Below are 18,599 nucleotides of genomic sequence, written 5' to 3' on the forward strand. Positions count from 1 at the left end.
GCCCAGCACCGGCCTAATGCAAGCGGTTCAGTGGAGCCGGCAGAGCAGGCGAGAATACCGGGATAGAAGCTTAGCCCCAGGGGGCTCTCGAGGGTGAGCATGCTCAAGGCAGGGCTGAGAGCTGCTGGAGGCCACAATTCAAGGACCAGAGCCCGAACCTGGAAGAACCTGGCTTTCCAACGCAGCAAGGACTAGTGCCAGAGCATCAAAGTGCAGCTGGGAGAAACGGCAGCTAGAAGGGAGAGGCTGGCTATTAGACCCCTCCTTGCAGAACTGGAGGGCCACAAGCCTCTAAAGCACAGAGAGGCAGGCGGAGGAGGCCAGAAGACTCCAGACTACAGCTGCAGGACCCAGAGTGTCTCACCCTGACAAGGGCTTGGGGCTCCCGCCTGTCTCAGGGATTTCAGGCTGCAGCCACTGGGGAAGGGACCACCCATGTGTGACCCCATTATTCCACCCAGAGCCCACGCAAGGCGAGAAAGGTGGCAGGGACCCAAACCATCTTTTATTACGAACTTTGGCCAGCAACAAGAGGAGGGGCATGCCCAGGGAGCCCTAGGCATAGTACTGCAGGTTGGCTTTCTTCTTAGCCTGCACCTCCAGGATGCCCTCCATGTAGTCCTCGTGGGTGAGCTCCGTGGCGCCCCTGCGCAGTGCGATCATGCCCTGCAGCCAGGACACACAGAATCTAGGGTGCCGCCCCACATCCTCAGCTGGGCTCCCAGAGGCCTTCCCAGCCTCTTTCCCACCGCAGTCCCACAGCCAAACACCCCCTCCTGACCAGGGAAGGCGCAAGAGCTCGAAGCCACCTCCCTGCCTGCTGCCCACTCACCGCCTCCACACACACAGCCTTGCACTGGGCCCCGTTGAAGTCGTCAGTGCAGCGGGCCAGCTCCTCATAGTTCACGTCAGGACTGGGGAGAGGACAGACACCACCACAGGGCGTAGTCATTTACAGGAGGGCATAGGAAGGAGCAGATGCCTGCCATGCCCTCGACAAGCAGCAAAGTCCACTCGCCCCCTGATGGCAGGCAGGTCCTTATCCACCATGCCTTATCAATACAAGACTGGGGGGGGGGGGGGGGGCTGCTAAAGCAAGCTAGACCAGGTTATTTCTAGGATATCTTGTGCTCCAGCCTTTTAGAAATCTGCGTCTGAGACTCCAGAGTCCAACTCAGCCTGAGCTGGGGCTGTGGAAACAAAAGATGGTCACAGTCCCCATGGGAGCCAGCCCGATCTGGCCAGCACAGCACTGCTGCTACAGCTGTCCTCAGCCAAGCACTGGGCTCGACACTGTCACATCGAATCCTTCCCCGAGACCCAAATAAGAAAACCGAGGCCGGGAGAGGGTCTGCCACCTAATGATGGTCACAGAGCTGAACTCAGGCCACCTGCCCCCGGCGAGGCTCCGCCAGACCACGCCCGAGCTGTGCTCATCCACTGTGGCCAATGTGCCTTCAGATGGGAGGAAGGCGAGCGAGCTGCAGGAGGGTCTAAGGAGCAGAGCATCCAGAATCAGGCTCTGGGCCCCAGCAAGATTCTCTCAGGCAGGCAGCTGGGAGAAATGGTGGCCACCGTGGACCAGTGCTTAGGGCGGGGTCGTGGAGGCTCAGTACAGCACCTGGGAGAAATGGTGACCACCGTGGACCAGTGCTGTGTGTGGGAGATTTCGCTGAGGCTCAGTACAGCAGCTGGGAGAAATGGTGGCCACCGTGGACCAGTGCTTGGGGCGGGGTCGTGGAGGCTCAGTACAGCAGCTGCGGCCAGAGACGCGCTGCTGCTCTCCACTCACCTGACATTCATCTTCCGGGAATGGATCTGCATGATTCTGGCTCGGGCTTCCTCATTGGGCATGGGGAATTCGATTTTGCGGTCCAGGCGGCCTGAGCGGAGCAGGGCGGGGTCTAGAATGTCCACCCTGTTAGTGGCTGCGATTACCTAAGAAAAGGAGAAGCAGCAACATGAACCGAGGAACAGGGCACCCACTGAAAGGCACTGTCCTGGTCATAAAAGGCAGGAAGCAGCCGGGCGTGGCGGTGCACACTTGTAATCCCAGCATTTGATCGAGAGGCTGAGCCCGGAGGATCGTGGTTCGCGGACAGCCTCAGCTACTTAAGTGAGGCCCTCTGCAACTCAGTGAGACCCAGTTTCAAAATAAAGAATAAAAAAGAGGGCTGGGGTTGTAGCTCAGAGGTAGAATGCCCCTGGGCGCCATCCCCAGTACTGCAAAATAGAAAAAAAGAGGCAGGAGGCGGCCCAGGCTGTGGGGCAAAATCGCAGAGGACATGAAAGGCAAACCCAAAGTAGAATTCTAGCTCCACAGCCAGGCATAGTGGTGCACACTTGTAATCCCAGTAGTTGGGGAGGCTGAGACAGGTTAGAGGACAGCCTCGACAATGTAGCAAGACTTCCAGCAACCTAGTGAAACCCTGTTTCAAACTAAAAAATTAAATGGGGGTGTATTCGTTCGAACCCCCCCCCATGCCACTCCTGAATGGCATGGGGCTGTGACTGTCTTCTATATTTCTATCTTTTTAACAAACTCCTTTACCACTTGGGAGAGGATGAGGACGCTCACCTTCACTTGGGTGTTGGGCTGGAAGCCATCCAGCTGGTTCAGAAGCTCCAGCATGGTCCTCTGCACCTCTCGGTCGCCCGCTTTCTCACTGTCGAAGCTGGGATGCACAGAGGCCGAGACACCGGTGAGGCCACAGTTCAGGCAGAGCCCTCCCCTTCTCCACCCCAAGAAGCCAAACCCAACCTGTCAGAGTAGGAAACGGCTCCCAGCCCAGGGCTAACATATAAAAAGAGTCCTAGCTGGGCGTGGTGGCGCACGCTTGTAATCCCAGTCCTTGGGAGGCTGAGACAGGAGGCTCGCAGGTTCACAGCCAACCTTACTTACTGAGCCCATCTTCAACTTACACTTGGTTTCCAAATAAAATAGGCCTGGGGTGTAGCTAGGAGAAAACTCTTGGGTTCCATTCCCAGTACCACAAAAAAAAAAAAAAAAAAAAAAGAAAGAAAGAAAAAGAAAGAAAAAGGGTCACAATTGTTAACTCCAGCATTCAGAGCTGGGATCAGGTGCGTACCGCCACAGACTGAGCCAATGCTCACAAATGCAGGATCCAGCCCAGGTTGGAGGTAGGAGTCCCAACAGGCATCCCCTGGACTGAGACCAGGGAGGGCCAAGTGAGCCTGAGAACTGAGGGGCACTGAGGAGGGACAGCGAGGAGGCTGGAAGCAGGGCCGTCGTGCACGGGGCCCTGCAGGCCACGCCAAGTCCATCATTCACGCCAAGGGCAGTCGGGCGGCCCAGGAGGGACCTGACCCCCCACCTCAGCTTCTCAAGTGTGCCCCACCACGCCCAGCCCAGGAAGGACCACAGGTACATGGAGAGACCACTGGTACATGTGAGTGGAAGGATGAGATTTCTATTTTGAGAGGAATGTGCTGGCAGCTGTGAGGAGAATGGATGGTCTGGGAAGCGGGATGCTCTTTAGGAGAGAATTTTAGAAAGAGAACCATCATAGCAGAGCCACTGTTCCTGGGGAGGAGGGACAAGGTGGGAAAGAGCTGGAATTCAGCAGGACTTGCATGGAGGGCGCCCGGCACTCCCTTACCGCTTGGTGCCAATGGCGTCCAGCTCATCAATGAAGATGATGGATGGCGCTTTCTCCTTGGCCAGGGCAAAGGCATCCCGGACCAGCTTAGCGCCATCTCCAATGAACATCTGTACCAGCTGGGGCCCAGCCAGCTTCAGGAAGGTGGCCTGAAAGGGAGGGGATGCTGGAGTCAGGCCAAAGGCACCAGAGGCCCCTTTAAGCCCCCCAGAGCCCATCTGTAGAGTGTCAGCTTCTGCCTGCCACCTCATCCTTCACAAAGAACACACCTTGGTCTGCGCAGCACAGGCCCGGGCCAGCAGCGTTTTCCCTGTGCCTGGAGGCCCGTACATCAGCACCCCCTTCGGAGGCTGGATCCCCAAGTTCTCAAACTTCTCCTTGTGGTTCATTGGCAGGACAATGGCCTCCACCAGCTGCCAGGAAAAAGTCTTGAGTGAGGACAGCGAAGCCCTATAGCCCAACCCTGGCTGACTTCCACCCAGACTGTGCCCTCCCGCTCTCGCTCAGACACTGCCCTCCTTCCCCCGTTATCAAGAGGGTACAGGAATCTCACCCCAAGGCTGCTCGTGGCCTCAGAACAGCGGGAGATGGTAAAAAGAAAGCGGGTCAAGAACAGCCTGAGCCAGTCCCAGCTCTGGCCCTAACTGTGCAGACTGAGGCAAGACATTCAACCTCTGGACCTCGGCCTCCTAACCTGTCATGGCGCACCTCCTTCCCTCCCTGAGCTGCTCTGAAGGATACGAGGCAAAGTAAAGGGAGCGCATTCGGGGCCACGAGGGAGAAGCAGCCAGACCGCGAGGCTGCCGCCAGCTGCCGTGCCTCCCTCACCTCCTGGATCTGCTTGTCCAGGCCGCCGATGTCACTGTACTGCTCTGTGGGCCTCTCATCCACCTCCATGGCCTTCACCCGCGAGTCGTACTCCGTGGGCAGGGTCTCCAGGATGAGGTAAGAGTCTTTGTTCACACCCTATGGACACGGCACGGGGCGCTGAGTTTTGTCCCAGCTCAAGGCCTACCTGGTGGGCTGGGCGACAGGTGTCAGTAGTGCGAAAGGAAAGTTACGGGACCGGGCAACATGAGCATCAAGGAGCAGGCGGACAGGACCTCGGACTCTCAAGGCTGCTCTGCCCAAACTTTGAGGCCTCAGGGACCTGGAAGCAGGACTGGGGCTCCGCAGGGCGGTGGGAAAGCTCTGGAAAAGCTCTGGAAAGCTCTGTCTGAGCTCAGCCTCTACTCACCACCAGGTCTCCCGGCTTCAGCTTTTCAGCGTCCACCAACCCAATCACAGGCAGGAAGTACGTCTATAGGATGGAACACAAGCGAGTCTCACGTACCGCCCCGGGTGAGGGGCCTGTCCGCGCCTCGCCCAACTCGCCCTCCTCCACCTAGGACTGAGCGGTCTCACCTGTCGGGTAGAAGTTTTGATGACGGCACACTTGCCCTTCCTCTGTGAGTCCAGGTCGATATTGGCGCCATCCTCCTCTTGGTCATTGGGATCAACATCTAGCAGCTGAGAAGGGGAAAAGCTCCACCCCTTGACCTTGGCTGAGCCCAGAACTTCCTGGACTGAAATAATCCCCAACACTCACAGGGCCGGCTGGCCCTACCTCACTCCCAAAGCTAGCCCTGAGCCTAGCAAAGACGCAACTGCTGAGCGAGGAGGTTGGTAAGATCTCTGCTGAAGTGCTGCTTCCTACACAAAATTCATCTACCCCAAGAAAAAGAACATCAGAAAGACATGGAAAGCCGGGCGTGGTGGCGCAGGCTTGTAATCCCCGCGCTTGGGAGGCTGAGACAGGAGGATCGCACAGGTTTGAAGCCAGCCTCTGCTACTTAGTAAGGCTTTCAGCAACTTAGACCCTGTTTCCAAATAAGATATAAAAAAGGTCTGGGAGTATAGCTCGGAGGTAGAAAGCCTCTGGGTTCCACCTCCACCCAGTACCACCAAAAAAAAAAAAAAAAAAAAAAGACATGGAAGCCAGGTGGGGTGGCGCACGCTTGTAATCCCAGTACTCGGGAGGCCAAGACAGGAGGATCACAGGTTCGAGGTCAGCCTCAGCTAATTAGTGAGGCCCTCCACAAAGTAATGAGACTGTTTCAAAATAAAGAATAAAATAGGGCTGAGAGTATAGCTCAGAGTAAAATGCCCCTGAGGTTCAATCCCCAGTACCACACACACAAAAAAAGAAAGACAGACAGACAGACACATAAGTCAGGCATGGTGGTGCAAACCTGTAATCCCAGCACTTAGTAGACTTAGACAGAAGGATCTCAGATTCAAGGCTAGGCTCAGCCACGTAATGAGACCCTCAGCTACTTAGCAAGACCTATCTCAATAAAAAAAAAAAGAAGGCAAGCCGGGTGTGTTGGTGCACCCTTGTAATCCCAGCATTCAGGAGGCTGAGACCAGAGGATCGCGGACAGCCTTAGCTCCTTAGTGAGGCCCTTTGCAACTCAGTTAGAACCGGTTTCAAAATAAAGAATAAAAAATAGGGCTGGGGTGCAGCTCGGAGGTCGAATGCCCTTGACTTCCATCCCCAGTACTGTAAAAAAACAAAACAAAACAAAACAAAAACAAACAAACAAACAAACAAACAAAAAAAAAAAAAAAACGGCTGTGGTATAGCTCAGAGGTAGAATGGCCCTGGGATCAGTCTCCAGTACCACAAAAAGAAAAAGACACATGAGGCTTCTAAGGCCTTTGAAGGCCCAGATCTGGGAAGAGGACCTCAGCAGATGAATCTCTTAACATGCAGTTTGGCCTCAAAATTTCCACCCACTCTACCCCTCGTGCCCCCACCCAGGCTGTCTCCGAGCCCCACTGGCTGCGTCTCTTCCCTCCACATCCACACACACCTCGATGACGTTGGAGACAAGGTACGGCAGCGTCTTGTTCACTTTGATTTTTTCACTGTTTTCTTTGATCTTGTCTTTCATGGCCTGGAGTTCATGGGTGACCCGCAACACTTCACTCTTCATGATCTGGACGAGGTTAAGTGGAAGCAAATGCTGAGCCCTGGCCCACCGTATCAGAGCCCTGTAAGCGGTGGTCACACTGCCGAGGAGAGCCGCCTGCAGCCATCCACCCACATCTAGTTTGCTTTCTGTTCTTTTTTGTTTTGTTTTTGGTGGTTCTGGGGATGGAACCCAGGGGCATTCTACCTGTGAGCTAACCCCAGTTCTAGTTTACTTTTTACTTTGAAACAGGGTTTCACAAAGTTGTGATGGCCTCATAAGCTGCTGATCTACAATCTTCCTGTCTCAGCCTCCCAAGTAATGGGATCACAAGTGTGCACCACCATGTTTTATTTTTTATTTTGAAGCAGGGTCTCAGTAAATTGCTGAGGCTAGCCTTGAACCTATGATCCTCCTGTCTCAGCCTCCCAAGTGATGGGATTACAGGTGTGCACTACTGTGCCTAGATAGATCTAAAGCATTTTCTCTTTTTTTTTGTACTGGGGATTGAACCCAAAGGCATCCTACCTCCAAGTTATACTCCAACCTGATTTTATTTCTTATTTTGAAACAGTCTCACTAAATTGTGGAGGGCCTAAGTTGGTGAGGCTGGCTTTGAACCTGTGATCCTCCTGTCTCAAGCTCCCAAGTACTGAGATTACAAGCATGGGGACACCTGGTTAGAGCTAAGGCTTTCTGAAGGCTAAACTTTCCTGTGTCCACATGCAGAAGAGGTCAGTGTAGAAATCTTCTGGTCAAGTGTAGTATTAAGAAAAAAAGCAGGTTTTAGAGTCCAGCAAATGTAGGTTTTTAGGTTCTACATCCTAGTAAGTGCTGGTACTTTAACACAGTGGCGAGGGGGAATATCCCTGGGCCTCAGTTTCCTCATCTGTAAAATGTGGATTTACTAGGAGGAGAACGTGTGTGTGTGGGGGGGGGGGGGCTCCTGGGGGTTAAACCAGGGAATTATACCTCTAAGCTACACCCCAGCCTATTTTATGTTTGCTCTAGCCGGGCATGGTGACACACACAAGTGCTTGGGAGGCTGAGACAGGAGGATCGCACAGAATCAAAGCCAGCCTCAGCTACTTAGTGAGGCTCTCAGCAACTTGGTGAGCCCCTCTTTCCAAATAAAGTATAAAAATAGATCTGGGAGTATAGCCCAAGGTAGAAAAGCCCTGGGGTTCCACCCCCAGTACCACAAAAACAAACCCCAAAACAAACCACAGGCTCTAAGTTGTGGAGGGCCTTGCTAAATTGATGAGGCTGGCCATGAACCTGCCATCCTCCTGTCTCAGACTCCCAAGTGTTGGGATTACAGGTGTGTACCATCACACCCAGCTTAAAAGAATTTTTTTTTTTTTTTTTTAGGTACTGGGGAACAGAACTTAGGGGCATTCGACCTCAGAGCTACATCCCCAGCCCTATTTTTTATTCTTTATTTTTGAACCAGGGTCTCACTGAGTTGCGGAGGGCCTCACTATAAGTAGCTGAGGCTGTCCCGGAACCGGGATCCTCCGATCTCAGCCTCCCAAATGCTGGGATTACAAGCGTGCGCCACCACGCCCGGCAAAAAAATTCCTGAGAGGAATACTTAAATGCCTCATTGGAAAAAGCAGCTTGATAACTCATCTCGGGCTTGTGCTCCACCTCCACCCTAGTTTTCCTCTTTTGTGTTTTCCTAGTCCTAAGAAGAAGCCACGGGCCCCATGGAAACAGCTAAGGAGGGAGTAGAAACACGGGACAGCCAGAGCCCGCCATGTTGGGGGTCCATTACCCGAACGAGAGCCAGGCGCCCACCTTGATCTCGCTGTCCAGCAGCCTTGTGCGCTGGATGATCTCTTCTGTGGACATCTTGAGCACCTCCTCCCCAATTCCATCTTGCTGTTTAAAGAAAGATGATTGACGTTTTGACTTGCTTTCTTATGGTGCCTGAGACTGAACTCGTGGTTACTCTATCTCTTGGGCTACAACCCCAATGTTTTACTTTTACTCTGAGCAGGCATCCCGCGTTCCCCGAGCCCACTCACAGCCTGTCTCCCTACCCGGGAGTCAGGATGAAGCCGGGACCCCCGCCCACATCCCCAGCGGCGCAGCCCCTGGTCCCCACCGCCCCCCCCGCCACGCGCGGTTCCCTTGGCTCCAGGTCCAGGACCCCCAGCTTTCCTGGCGCCCACCTCAGCCTCATCCCACACGGTCGCCATCTTCTCCTGCCGAGTCACTGGACTCTCAGGTTGCGACAGCAGATTCATATGCTGAAGGAAAAGGCTGAAGATGGAGCTGGGTAGAAGCAGCGACGGGAGGTTGATAGCGACTTTTTAAACGCGTCTTCCTGAGTAGAGGCGGACCTTTCCTGCGAATCCTAACCTTCGGCCGAATCAGATCCGACCGCGGTGCTGAAGCGAATCTGCGTCTCCCACTCTAAAGACAAACCCGGGCCACAGGCCCCGCCCCGTGGCTCCGAGTTGCTCCCGATTGGTCCTGGGCGAGGAGTGCTGCTATTGGCCGAAGCGCAGGGGCGGGGCCCGGGGTGAAACAGGAAGAAGCGCGAGACAGGCCGGAGCCGCGAGGGCTCTTGGGAAACGGAGTTTCGAAGCGGCGGGTAGTAAAGGAGCGTCCTGAAGGGCGCGCTGGACTTCGGCTTCTGGCCCCGTTAGACACGGAGGGGTTTGCCCGGCGTGGTGGCCACGCTTGTAATCCCAGCGTTCTGGAGGATAAGACAGGAGGATCGTTGCCTCAGCTACTCAGTGAGGCCTTTTGCAACTCATTAAGATCCTGTTTCAAAAAAGCAATAGGGCTGAGGGTGGAGCTCGGAGGTAGAATGCCCCTGGGTTCCCAACCCCAGTGCCGCAAAAAAAAAAAAAAAAAAGTAAAAAAGAAATTGAGGGGTTTGCACAATGGCACTGCCTCCCAAGCCAACAACATATACAGCCGTGCACAAATTGCTCAAAAAAGGGGGGAGGGGGATGCCAACTCAGTCCGCATTTTTACAATATTTATTTATTTATTTATTGCGGGTCTGGAGATGAAACCCAGGAGCATTTGACCTCCGAGCTACACCCCCTACCCTATTTTTTATTCTTTATTTTAAAACAGGGTCTCACTAAGTTGCAGAGGGCCTCACTTAGCTGAGGCTGTCCATGAACCACTATCCTCTGGTCTTAGCCTCCTATATGCTGGGATTAAAAGCGTGCGCCACCACGCCTGGCATTTATATTTTATCTTAAACCATGACACAAACACTCTCTAAAATTGGTGAAAATTTGTGTAATGGTTGTCTTGGAATGAAGCTGAAGGAAGAAATTCGTTTCTTTAGATATTAACATTTGCAGCCACTCAGGCTGGCAAGCACCCTTCAAGTAGCAGTATTTTATCCTGTCCTCTAAAAACCCTGCCCTGTGGACAAATGGAATTATTTTCCATTCTAGATGGGCACGGGGAGGCTGGGAGAGGTTGACTTACACAAGATCCTTCAGTGAGTCACTGACAGCCCTGGGGTGCTGACCTCCATTTCCCACAATCCAGCATGGTCTGACTGGAGTGAAGTCCAGTTGTGGAAGGACTATCCTGTCTGGTCTGGTTCCACAAAACCTAAGGACTATCCTGTCTGGTCTGGTTCCACAAAACCTAAAGCAAATGGGTCCCAGTAGGTCTTGACAAATCAAATAGGAGTATGTTTAGAGAGGTGAATGGTGACACTGTTCCTTGATCAAACCTTATTTTTATTTTATTTCAGTACTGAGGATTAAACCCAGGGATATTCTACTTCCAAGCTACACTCCCACCCCTACTTTATTTTATTTTTTTTTTTTTTTTGCGGGCCTGGGGATGGAACCCAGGGGTATTCAACCTCTGAGCTACACCCCCTGCCCTATTTTTTATTCTTTATTTTGAAACTGAGTCTCACTGAGTTGCAGAGGGCCTCACTAAGTAGCTGAGGCTGTCCGCGAACCGCGATCCTCAGGTCTCAGCCTCCTGAATGCTGGGATTACAAGCGTGCGCCACCACGCCCGGCCCCCTATTTTATTTCTATTCTTAAAAATTATTATTACTGCCGGGCGTGGTGCGCATGCTTGTAATCCACACACTTGGGCTACAGAGAAAGGAGGATCCAACCGGTTCAAAGCCAGCTGCGCTGGCTTAATTAAGAGACGCTGTTTCCAAATTAAAAAACATGAAATAGGTCTGGGAGTGTAGCCCGGAGGTAGAAGGGTTTCCAGGAACCTGAGCACCACACACACACAAAAGGTGTGCATCACCATGCCCAGCATTTTATTTCTATTTTGAAACAGGGTCTTGCTAGTTTGCTGAGTCTCACTACTTGCTGAGACTGTCCAGAGACCAGCTATCCTCCTGTCTCAGCCTCCCAACTACTGAGATTACAAGTGTGTGCTACCATGCCCAGTTCTTGACCAAACTTTAGATAAGCCTCTCTGAGCCCACTATTTTTTGCAGTGCTGGGAATCAAACTCAGGCCCTATGCATACTAGGTAAGTGCTCTACCACTGAGCCACCCCAAGCCCTGAGCCCACTTTTTGACTAGGATTCCTGGCCTCATCCTTCAGCCCTCTTGTCAGTGTGTGTGTTGTTGGGGTTGAACACATCCTACCTCTGAGCTATACCCCCAGCCCTTTTTGTCTGTTTGTGTGGGTCTGGGGATGGAACCCAGGGGCATTTGACCTCCGAGCTATACCCCCTGCCCTATTTTTTATTCTTTATTTTGAAACCAGGTCTCACTGAATTGCAGGGGGCCTCACTAAGTAGCTGAGGCTGTCCGCAAACTGCGATCTTCCGGTTTCAGCCTACCAAATGCTGGGATTACAAGCATGCACCACCATACCCAGCTTAATTTCTATTTTTATTTTTTAGTTTTCTTATAGCTGGGCCTGGTGGTTCATGCTTGAACTCCCAGCATTCAGGAGGCTGAGACAGGAGGATCATGGTTTGAGGACAGCCTCAACTACTTAGAGAGGTTCTTCCCAACTCAGAGACCCTGTTTCAAAATAAAGAATAAAAAATAGGACATAGAGTTTAGCTCAGAGGTAGAATTCCCCTGGGTTCCAAGCCCAGTACCACACACAAACATAAATAAATAAATAAATAAATAAATAAATAAATAAATAAATAGCAGGGCTGGCGATATAGCTTAGAGGTAGAATATCCCAGGGCTCAATCTCCAGTTCCAATAAAATAAAAATAAATAGCCGGGGGGGGTGGTGCACGCACGCTTATTATCCCAGCATTTGACAAGCTGAGAGGAGGATTGCACAGGCTCAAAGCCAGCCTCAGCTACTTAGTGAGGCCCTTTCAACTCAGTGAGACCCTATTTCAAAATAAAGAATAAAAAATAGGGCTGGGGGTATAGCCCAGAGGTAGAATGCCTCTGGGTTCCATCCCCAGGACTGCAATCAATCAATCAATCAAATTTTAAAAAAGCAAGACACAGTGGTGCACGTCTGGAATCCCAGTACTTAGGAGGCTGAGACAGGAGAGTCCCAGGTTCAAAGCCAGCTTTAGCACCATAGTGAGATTCTGGTTTCTTTTTTTTCCAATTGTGTAAAAGTTAAGAACTTCTTGCCAGGCATGGTGGCACACACTTGTAATCCCAGAATTCAGGAGGCTGAGACTGGAGGATCGCGGTTCGCGGACAGCCTCAGCTACTAAGTGAGACCCTCTGCAACTCAGACCCAGTTTCAAAATAAAGAGTAAAAAATAGGGCTGGGTTTGTAGCTCGAATGTCGAATGCTCCTGGGTTCCATCCCCAGACCAAAAAAAAAAAAAAAAAACTTTCTAGCCGGGCGTGGTGGCGCACGCTTGTAATCCCCGCGCTTGGGAGGCAGAGACAGGAGGATCACGCAGGTTTGAAGCCAGCCGCGCGCGCGCTGGCTTAGGAGACCCTGTTTCCAAATAAAAAAAAAAAATGTAAAAATAGGTCTGGGAGTGTAGTCCGGAGATAGAAGGGTTTCCAGGAACCCCAGTACCACCAAAAAAAAAAAAAAAAAAAAAAAAAAACTTTCTTATTTCAAAAAAAAATAGAAATGAAAATGTATAAAACAAATTGGAGGCCGGGCGTGGTGGTGTACGCTTGTAATCCCCGTGCTTGGGAGGTTGGAGACAGGAGGATCGCGCAGGTTCGAAGCCAGCCACGCTGGCTTAAGAGACCCTGTTTCCAAAAATAAAAAATATAAAAATATAAAATAGGTCTGGGAGTATAGCCTGAAGGTAGAAGGGCTTCCAGAAACCCCAGTACCACCACTAAAAAAAAAAAAAAAAAAAAAAAGGATTTGTCTGTAGAACAGGAAACAGATGAAAGGATAATCTCCATAGTACCAAGAGACTCTGTTTTCAAATAAAAATAAAAATTGGGCTGGGGGTGTATCTCATAGGTAGAATGCTTTTGGGATCCAACCCCAGTATCACGCGTGTACACGAGAAAGGGCGCGCACACACACACAAACAGTTCATGCTGTTGAGAGCTGAAATCCTAGCTACTAGGGACCCTGAAGAAGGAGAATGGCTAAAGCCACCAGGCTCAGCGCTTAGTGAAACTCTATCTTAAAATTAAAAAGGTCTGAGGATGTAATTCAGTAGCAGAGCACCAATGGATTCAATCCCCAGAACTAAAAAAAAGAGGAAGAGGAGGAGAGGAGGACGAGGAGGAGGAAGAGATGATTCATCCTACTCAAGAAGTTCAGAGAAGCCTGGTGTGGTGGCGCACGCTTGTAATCCCAGCATTCCGGAAGCTGAGACCGGAGGATCCTGGTTCATGGACAGCCTCAGATACTTAGTGAGGCTCTTGCAACTCAGTTAGACCCGGTTTCAAAATAAAGAATAAAAAATAGGGCAGGGGGTGTAGCTCAGAGGTCAAATGCCCCTGGGTTCCATCCCCAGACCCGAAAAAAAAAAAAGTTCAGAGAAGCCAGGTGAGGTGATGCATTCCTGTAATTCCAGTATTTGAAAGACAGACAGGAGGACCATGGGTTCAAGGCCAGCCTCATCATTTAGTGAGGCCCTCAGCAACTTAGCGAGACCCTCTTTCAAAACCAAAAATTAAAATAAAAATTAAAAAGGGGCTGAAAGCTGGGTGGCGCACACTTGTAATCCCAGCATATGGGAAGCTGAAACAGGAGGATCGCCGTTCGCAGACAGCCTCAGCTACTTAGTGAGGCCCTCTGCAACTCAGACTCTGTTTCAAAATAAAGAATAAGCCGGGCGTGGTGGTGCACACTTGTAATCTTTGCGCTTAGGAGGCTGAGACAGGAGGATCGCACGGGTTCGAAGCCAGCCTCAGATACTTAGTGAGGCTCTCAGCAATTTAGCGAGACCCTGTTTCCAAATAAAATATAAAAAAGGTCTGGGAGTATAGCCCAGAGGTAGAAAGCCTCTGGGTTCCACCCCCAGTACCACCAAAGAATAAATAATAATAAAGAATAAGCCGGGCGTGGTGGTCCACACTTGTAATCTCTGTGCTTGGGAGGCAGAGACAGGAGGATCATGTATGTTTGAAGCCAGCCACGATGGCTTAAGATACCCTATTTCCAAATAAAAAAGTATAAAAATAGGTACTGGGAGTGTAGTCCGGAGGTAGAAGGGTTTCCGGGAACCCCAGTACCACTAAGAAAGAAAGAAAAGAAAAGAAAAGAAGAGAGAGAGAGAGAGAGAGAGAGAGAGAGAGAGAGAGAGAGAGAGAGAGAAAGGAAGGAAAGAAAGGAAAAGAAAGGAAAAGAAAGGAAGGAAGAAAGAGAAAAAGAAAGAAAGAAAGAAAGAAAGAAAGAAAGAAAGAAAGAAAGAAAGAAAGAAAGAGAAAATAGGGCAGGGGTGTAGCTCAGAGGTAGAATGCCTCAGGTTCCATCCCCAGTACCCCCCCCCCAAAAAAAAAAAAAAGCTGGAGGTAAAGCTTGGAGGTAGGACATCCCTGGGTTCAATTCTCAGGACAAAAAAAAAAAAAAAAAAATCGGAGAAATGTTAAGAGCCTTCGTGGCTTTTGGCTGGCAGGATTTGGCTGCCTGCCCACGTAAGAAATAGGTAAATGAAGCCAGGCATGGTAATGCATGCCTGTAATCCTAGTACTTGGGAGGCTGAGACAGGAGGATCACAGGTTCAAGACCAGCCTCAACAATTTAGTGAGATTTCCAGCATCCTAGCCAGACCCTGTTTTAAAAAATAAATAGTAAACTGGATATGGTGGCATGAGCCCGTAATCCTAGTGTTTGGAGGTTGAGACAGAAAGATTGTCAGCTCAAGGCCAGCCTCAGCAACTTAGAAAGATTCTCAGCAACCTAGCAAGACCCTACCTCAAAATAAAAAAACTTGAGACAGGAGAATAGCAGGTTTGTGGCCAGCCTCAGCTACTTAGTAAGGCCCTCCACAACTTAGTGACACCTTGTTTCAAAATAAAGAGTTAAAGAGCTGGGCATGGTGGCACATGCTTGTAATCCAAGCATTTGGAAGGCTGAGACAGGAAAATTCGGGTTTGCTGTCAGCCTCAGCCATTTAGTGAGGCCCTCTGCAATTTAGTGAGACCTTGTTTCAAAATAAAGAATAAAATATAGGGCTGGGGGTATAGCTCAAAGGTAGAATGCCCCTGGGTTTCGCCCCAGTGCCACAAAAAAAATTAAAAATTAAAAAAATAGTTAACAATAGGGATAGGGAGCTGGGTATGGTGGCGCACGCTGGTAATCCCAGAATTCAGGAGGCTAGGACAGGAGGATTTCCGTTCGAAGACAGTCTCCGCTACTTTGTGAGGACCTTTGCAACTCAATAAAACACTTTCAAAATAAAGAATAAAAAAATAGGGCTGGGGGTGGAGCTTGGAAGTAGAATGCCCCTGGGTTCCATCCCCAGACCCGCAAAGAGAGAGAGATAGAGAGAGAGAGAGAGAGAGAGAGAGAGAGAGAGAGAGAGAAAGAGAAAGAAAGGGAGAAAGAGAATAGGGCTGGGAGTAGCTCTGAGGTAGAATGCCCCTGGGTTCCATCCACAGTACCACAAAAATAAATAAAATAAAATAGGGCTGGAGTATAGCTTGGAGGTAGAATTCCCCTGGTTCAATCCTTAGTACCACACACACACAAAAAAAAAAAAAAAAAAGAAAGGAAGAAAGAGAGGAAAGAAGGGAGGAAGGAAAGAAGAAAGAAAAAGAAAGGAAGGAAGAGAAAGAAAGGGAGGGAGGGGGGCAAATAATCTGGGTGTAGAGGCGCACCACCTTAATCCTACTACTTGGGAGGCTGAGACAAGGGAATCACAGGTCAGAGACCAGCCTTAACTTTTTAGCACAACCCTCAGCACCTTATCAAGGCCTTATTTCAAAATAAGGGCTAGGCTTATAGCTGGGAGGTAGAGTGCCCCTGGGTTCAATCCCCAGTACCAAACTAAACCAAATGACACACACACACACACACACACACACACACACACTCACTCACACGTGCGTTGGAGGAGTGTGCTGGTTACAGTGGGCTGTGGGTTTCTGGGGAGGACCGAAACCGAGGTGGAGAGGTGAAGGCGTTACTGGGTTGGGTGGGAGTTCCAGGAACAAGGCAAAGGGCAGAGGCCCAGGCTCTGTGGTCAGCGCCTGTGGCTGTGAACCTGCGATCCTCCTGTCTCGGTCTCCCAACTACTGGGATTACAGACGGGCGCGGCCACGCCTGGCTTCACATTGTTTCAATCAGCTCCAGATCCTTCTTCCTGACCAGGCGAAATCTGTTCTTTCTCCCACCCTTACCTGTGCTTGCTTTAGGGCCCTCACCAGACACGAGCTGTTCATTTATTCCTGAGGTAGGTCCTGGCAAGTGAACCTATGGGTGCTCTACTACTGAGTGATGTCCCCAGCCCTTTGTGGTTTTTGAGACAGAGTCACGCTAAATTGCCCAGGTTGGCCTCAAATTTGGGATCCTCCTGCCTCAGACTCCCGAGTAGCTGGGATCACCGACACGCACCATGGCACCTGACTCAGATTTTTGTGTGATTTTGGCATCTGTCCTCCCTCCCCCAGAGAATACACTCCATGGGGCATGTGTCTGATTTGCTTACCACAAGTCCCCAAGGGCCTAGGAAAGTGCTTGGCCCATAGAAATGTTTTTCAAATGAAATTTGAATTAAATCCCAAACCACAAGCTGGACAACTTCCTCTCCAAAGCCCCACACTCTTGCCCTCCACGCTCCCTTGGGCCAGGCTCAGCAGGTCTCTGGTGGGAAGAGACGGGGCTTTACGCTGCATCCTTCCTGCGGCTCATGCCAAGCCCCTGGCGCCACCCTTGGCTGCTCTTACATGACACAGCCCATCCACCTGGGGCTGCTCTTGATCTACCTTGAACAAACAGCCAGTATTCAGAAATAAGACTGCAGCAGGGTTACGTGGCACACACTTGTTAATCTCAGCTACCTGGGAGGCTGAGACAAGAGGATAGATAGCAGGTCCGTGGCCAGTCTCAGCTACTTAGGCCTTCCACAACTTAGTGAGACCCTGTTTCAAAAAAAAAAAAAAAAAAAAAAAAGCTGGGCATGGTGGCGCATGCCTGTAATCCCAGCATTTGGGAGGCTGAGATGGAAGGACTGCTGTTTGCTGACAGCCTCAGCTACTTAGTTCCGCAACTTAGTGAGACACTGTTTCAAAAAAAGAATAAAAATTAGGGTAGGGAGCCCAGCGTGGTGGCACATGCTTGTAATCCCAGCATTCGGGAGGCTGAGACCTGGAGGATTGCGGTTCGCGGACAGCCTCAGCTACTTAGTGAGGCCCTCAGCAACTCAGTGAGACCCGGTTTCAAAATAAAGAATAAAAAATAGGGCAGGGGGTGTAACTCGGAGGTCAAATGCCCCTGGGTTCCATCCCCAGACCCGCAAAAAAAAAAAAAAAAAGCCGGGAGGCTGAGACCAGAGGATCGCAGTTCGTGGACAGCCTCAGCTACTTAGTGAGGCCCTCCGCAATTTAGTGAGACCCTGTTTCAAAAGAAAGAATAAAAAATACAGCATGGGGTATAGCTCGGAGGTCAAATGCCTCTGGGTTCCATCTCCAGACCCACAAAAAAAAAAAAAAAAAAAAAGTAATAAAAAAATAAGGCTGGGGCAGAGCTCAGAGGTAGAATGCCCGTGGGTTCCATCCCCAGTACTGCAAAAAACCAACCAAACAAACAAACAAAAAACCCACAAAAAATAAAAAAAAAGAATAAAAAATAGGGCTGAGAGAATAGCTCTGAGATAGAATACCTCAGGGTTCAACCCTTGGTACCACACACACACACACACACAGTGACGTCCCTAGCCCTTTATGGTTTTTACTCTGAGACAGTCATGCTAAGTTGCCTAGGTTAGCCTCGTATTTGGGATCCTCCTGCCCATATAATAGTGGTGCAGTAATACCTAATATAATGCAGTCCTTATTAAAATGTTTTCAGAGCCAGGCGTGGTGGCACACGCTTGTAATCCCAACATCTGGGAGGATGAGACAAGAGGATCCGGGTTCGCAACCAGCCTTGGCTACTTAGTGAGGCCCTTTGCAACTCAGTGAGACCCAGTTTCAAAATAAAGAATAAAAAATAGGGCTGGGGGTGTAGCTCCAAGGTAGAATACCCCTGGGTTCCATCTGCAATACCACACACAAAAAAATGTTTTCCGTTATTATCTGCCAAATATCCTCTAGCCTTAAAATAACAACAAAACAAGAGCCTGTTTCTTGCTAAAAATATTCCTGGGTTTAATTCCATCACCAAAAATGAAACAAAACAAGGTCAAGTCAGGCATGGTGGTGCATACCTGTAATCCCAATACTCAGGAGGCAAGAATTAGGAGGATCACAGGTTCATAGCTAGCCTCGGCTACTTAGTGAGGCCCTTTACAACTCAGTGAGACCCTGTTTCAAAATAAAAAAGAATAAAAAATAGGGCTAGGAGTATAACTCGGAGGTAGAATGCCCCTGGGTTCCATTTCTTGTACTGCAAAAAATAAAAGTAAAAAAAATAAAAGAAATGAAATTGGGCTGGAGGTATTTGCACCTGGGTTCAACCCCCAGCATCACAAAATAAACAAAACA

The 18,599-nt window shown here is 50.2% G+C and overlaps 1 protein-coding gene across 1 annotated transcript; it reads right to left on the reverse strand.

The window, feature by feature from the left end:
• Positions 1 to 555: 555 nt before the first annotated feature.
• PSMC3 (proteasome 26S subunit, ATPase 3) lies at positions 556 to 8,826 on the reverse strand (the record flags this gene model as incomplete). The annotated part of the gene is made up of 12 exons (XM_080716750.1): positions 556 to 666; positions 833 to 914; positions 1,793 to 1,938; positions 2,579 to 2,675; positions 3,621 to 3,769; positions 3,890 to 4,033; positions 4,449 to 4,586; positions 4,858 to 4,920; positions 5,025 to 5,129; positions 6,476 to 6,601; positions 8,375 to 8,458; positions 8,752 to 8,826. 12 exons carry the CDS (start codon positions 8,824 to 8,826, stop codon positions 556 to 558), a joined length of 1,320 nt encoding a protein of 439 aa, XP_080572876.1.
• Positions 8,827 to 18,599: the final 9,773 nt, after the last annotated feature.

This window comes from Muscardinus avellanarius (assembly GCF_963383645.1).
Source record: "Muscardinus avellanarius genome assembly, chromosome: 1".
NCBI lineage: Eukaryota > Metazoa > Chordata > Mammalia > Rodentia > Gliridae > Muscardinus > Muscardinus avellanarius.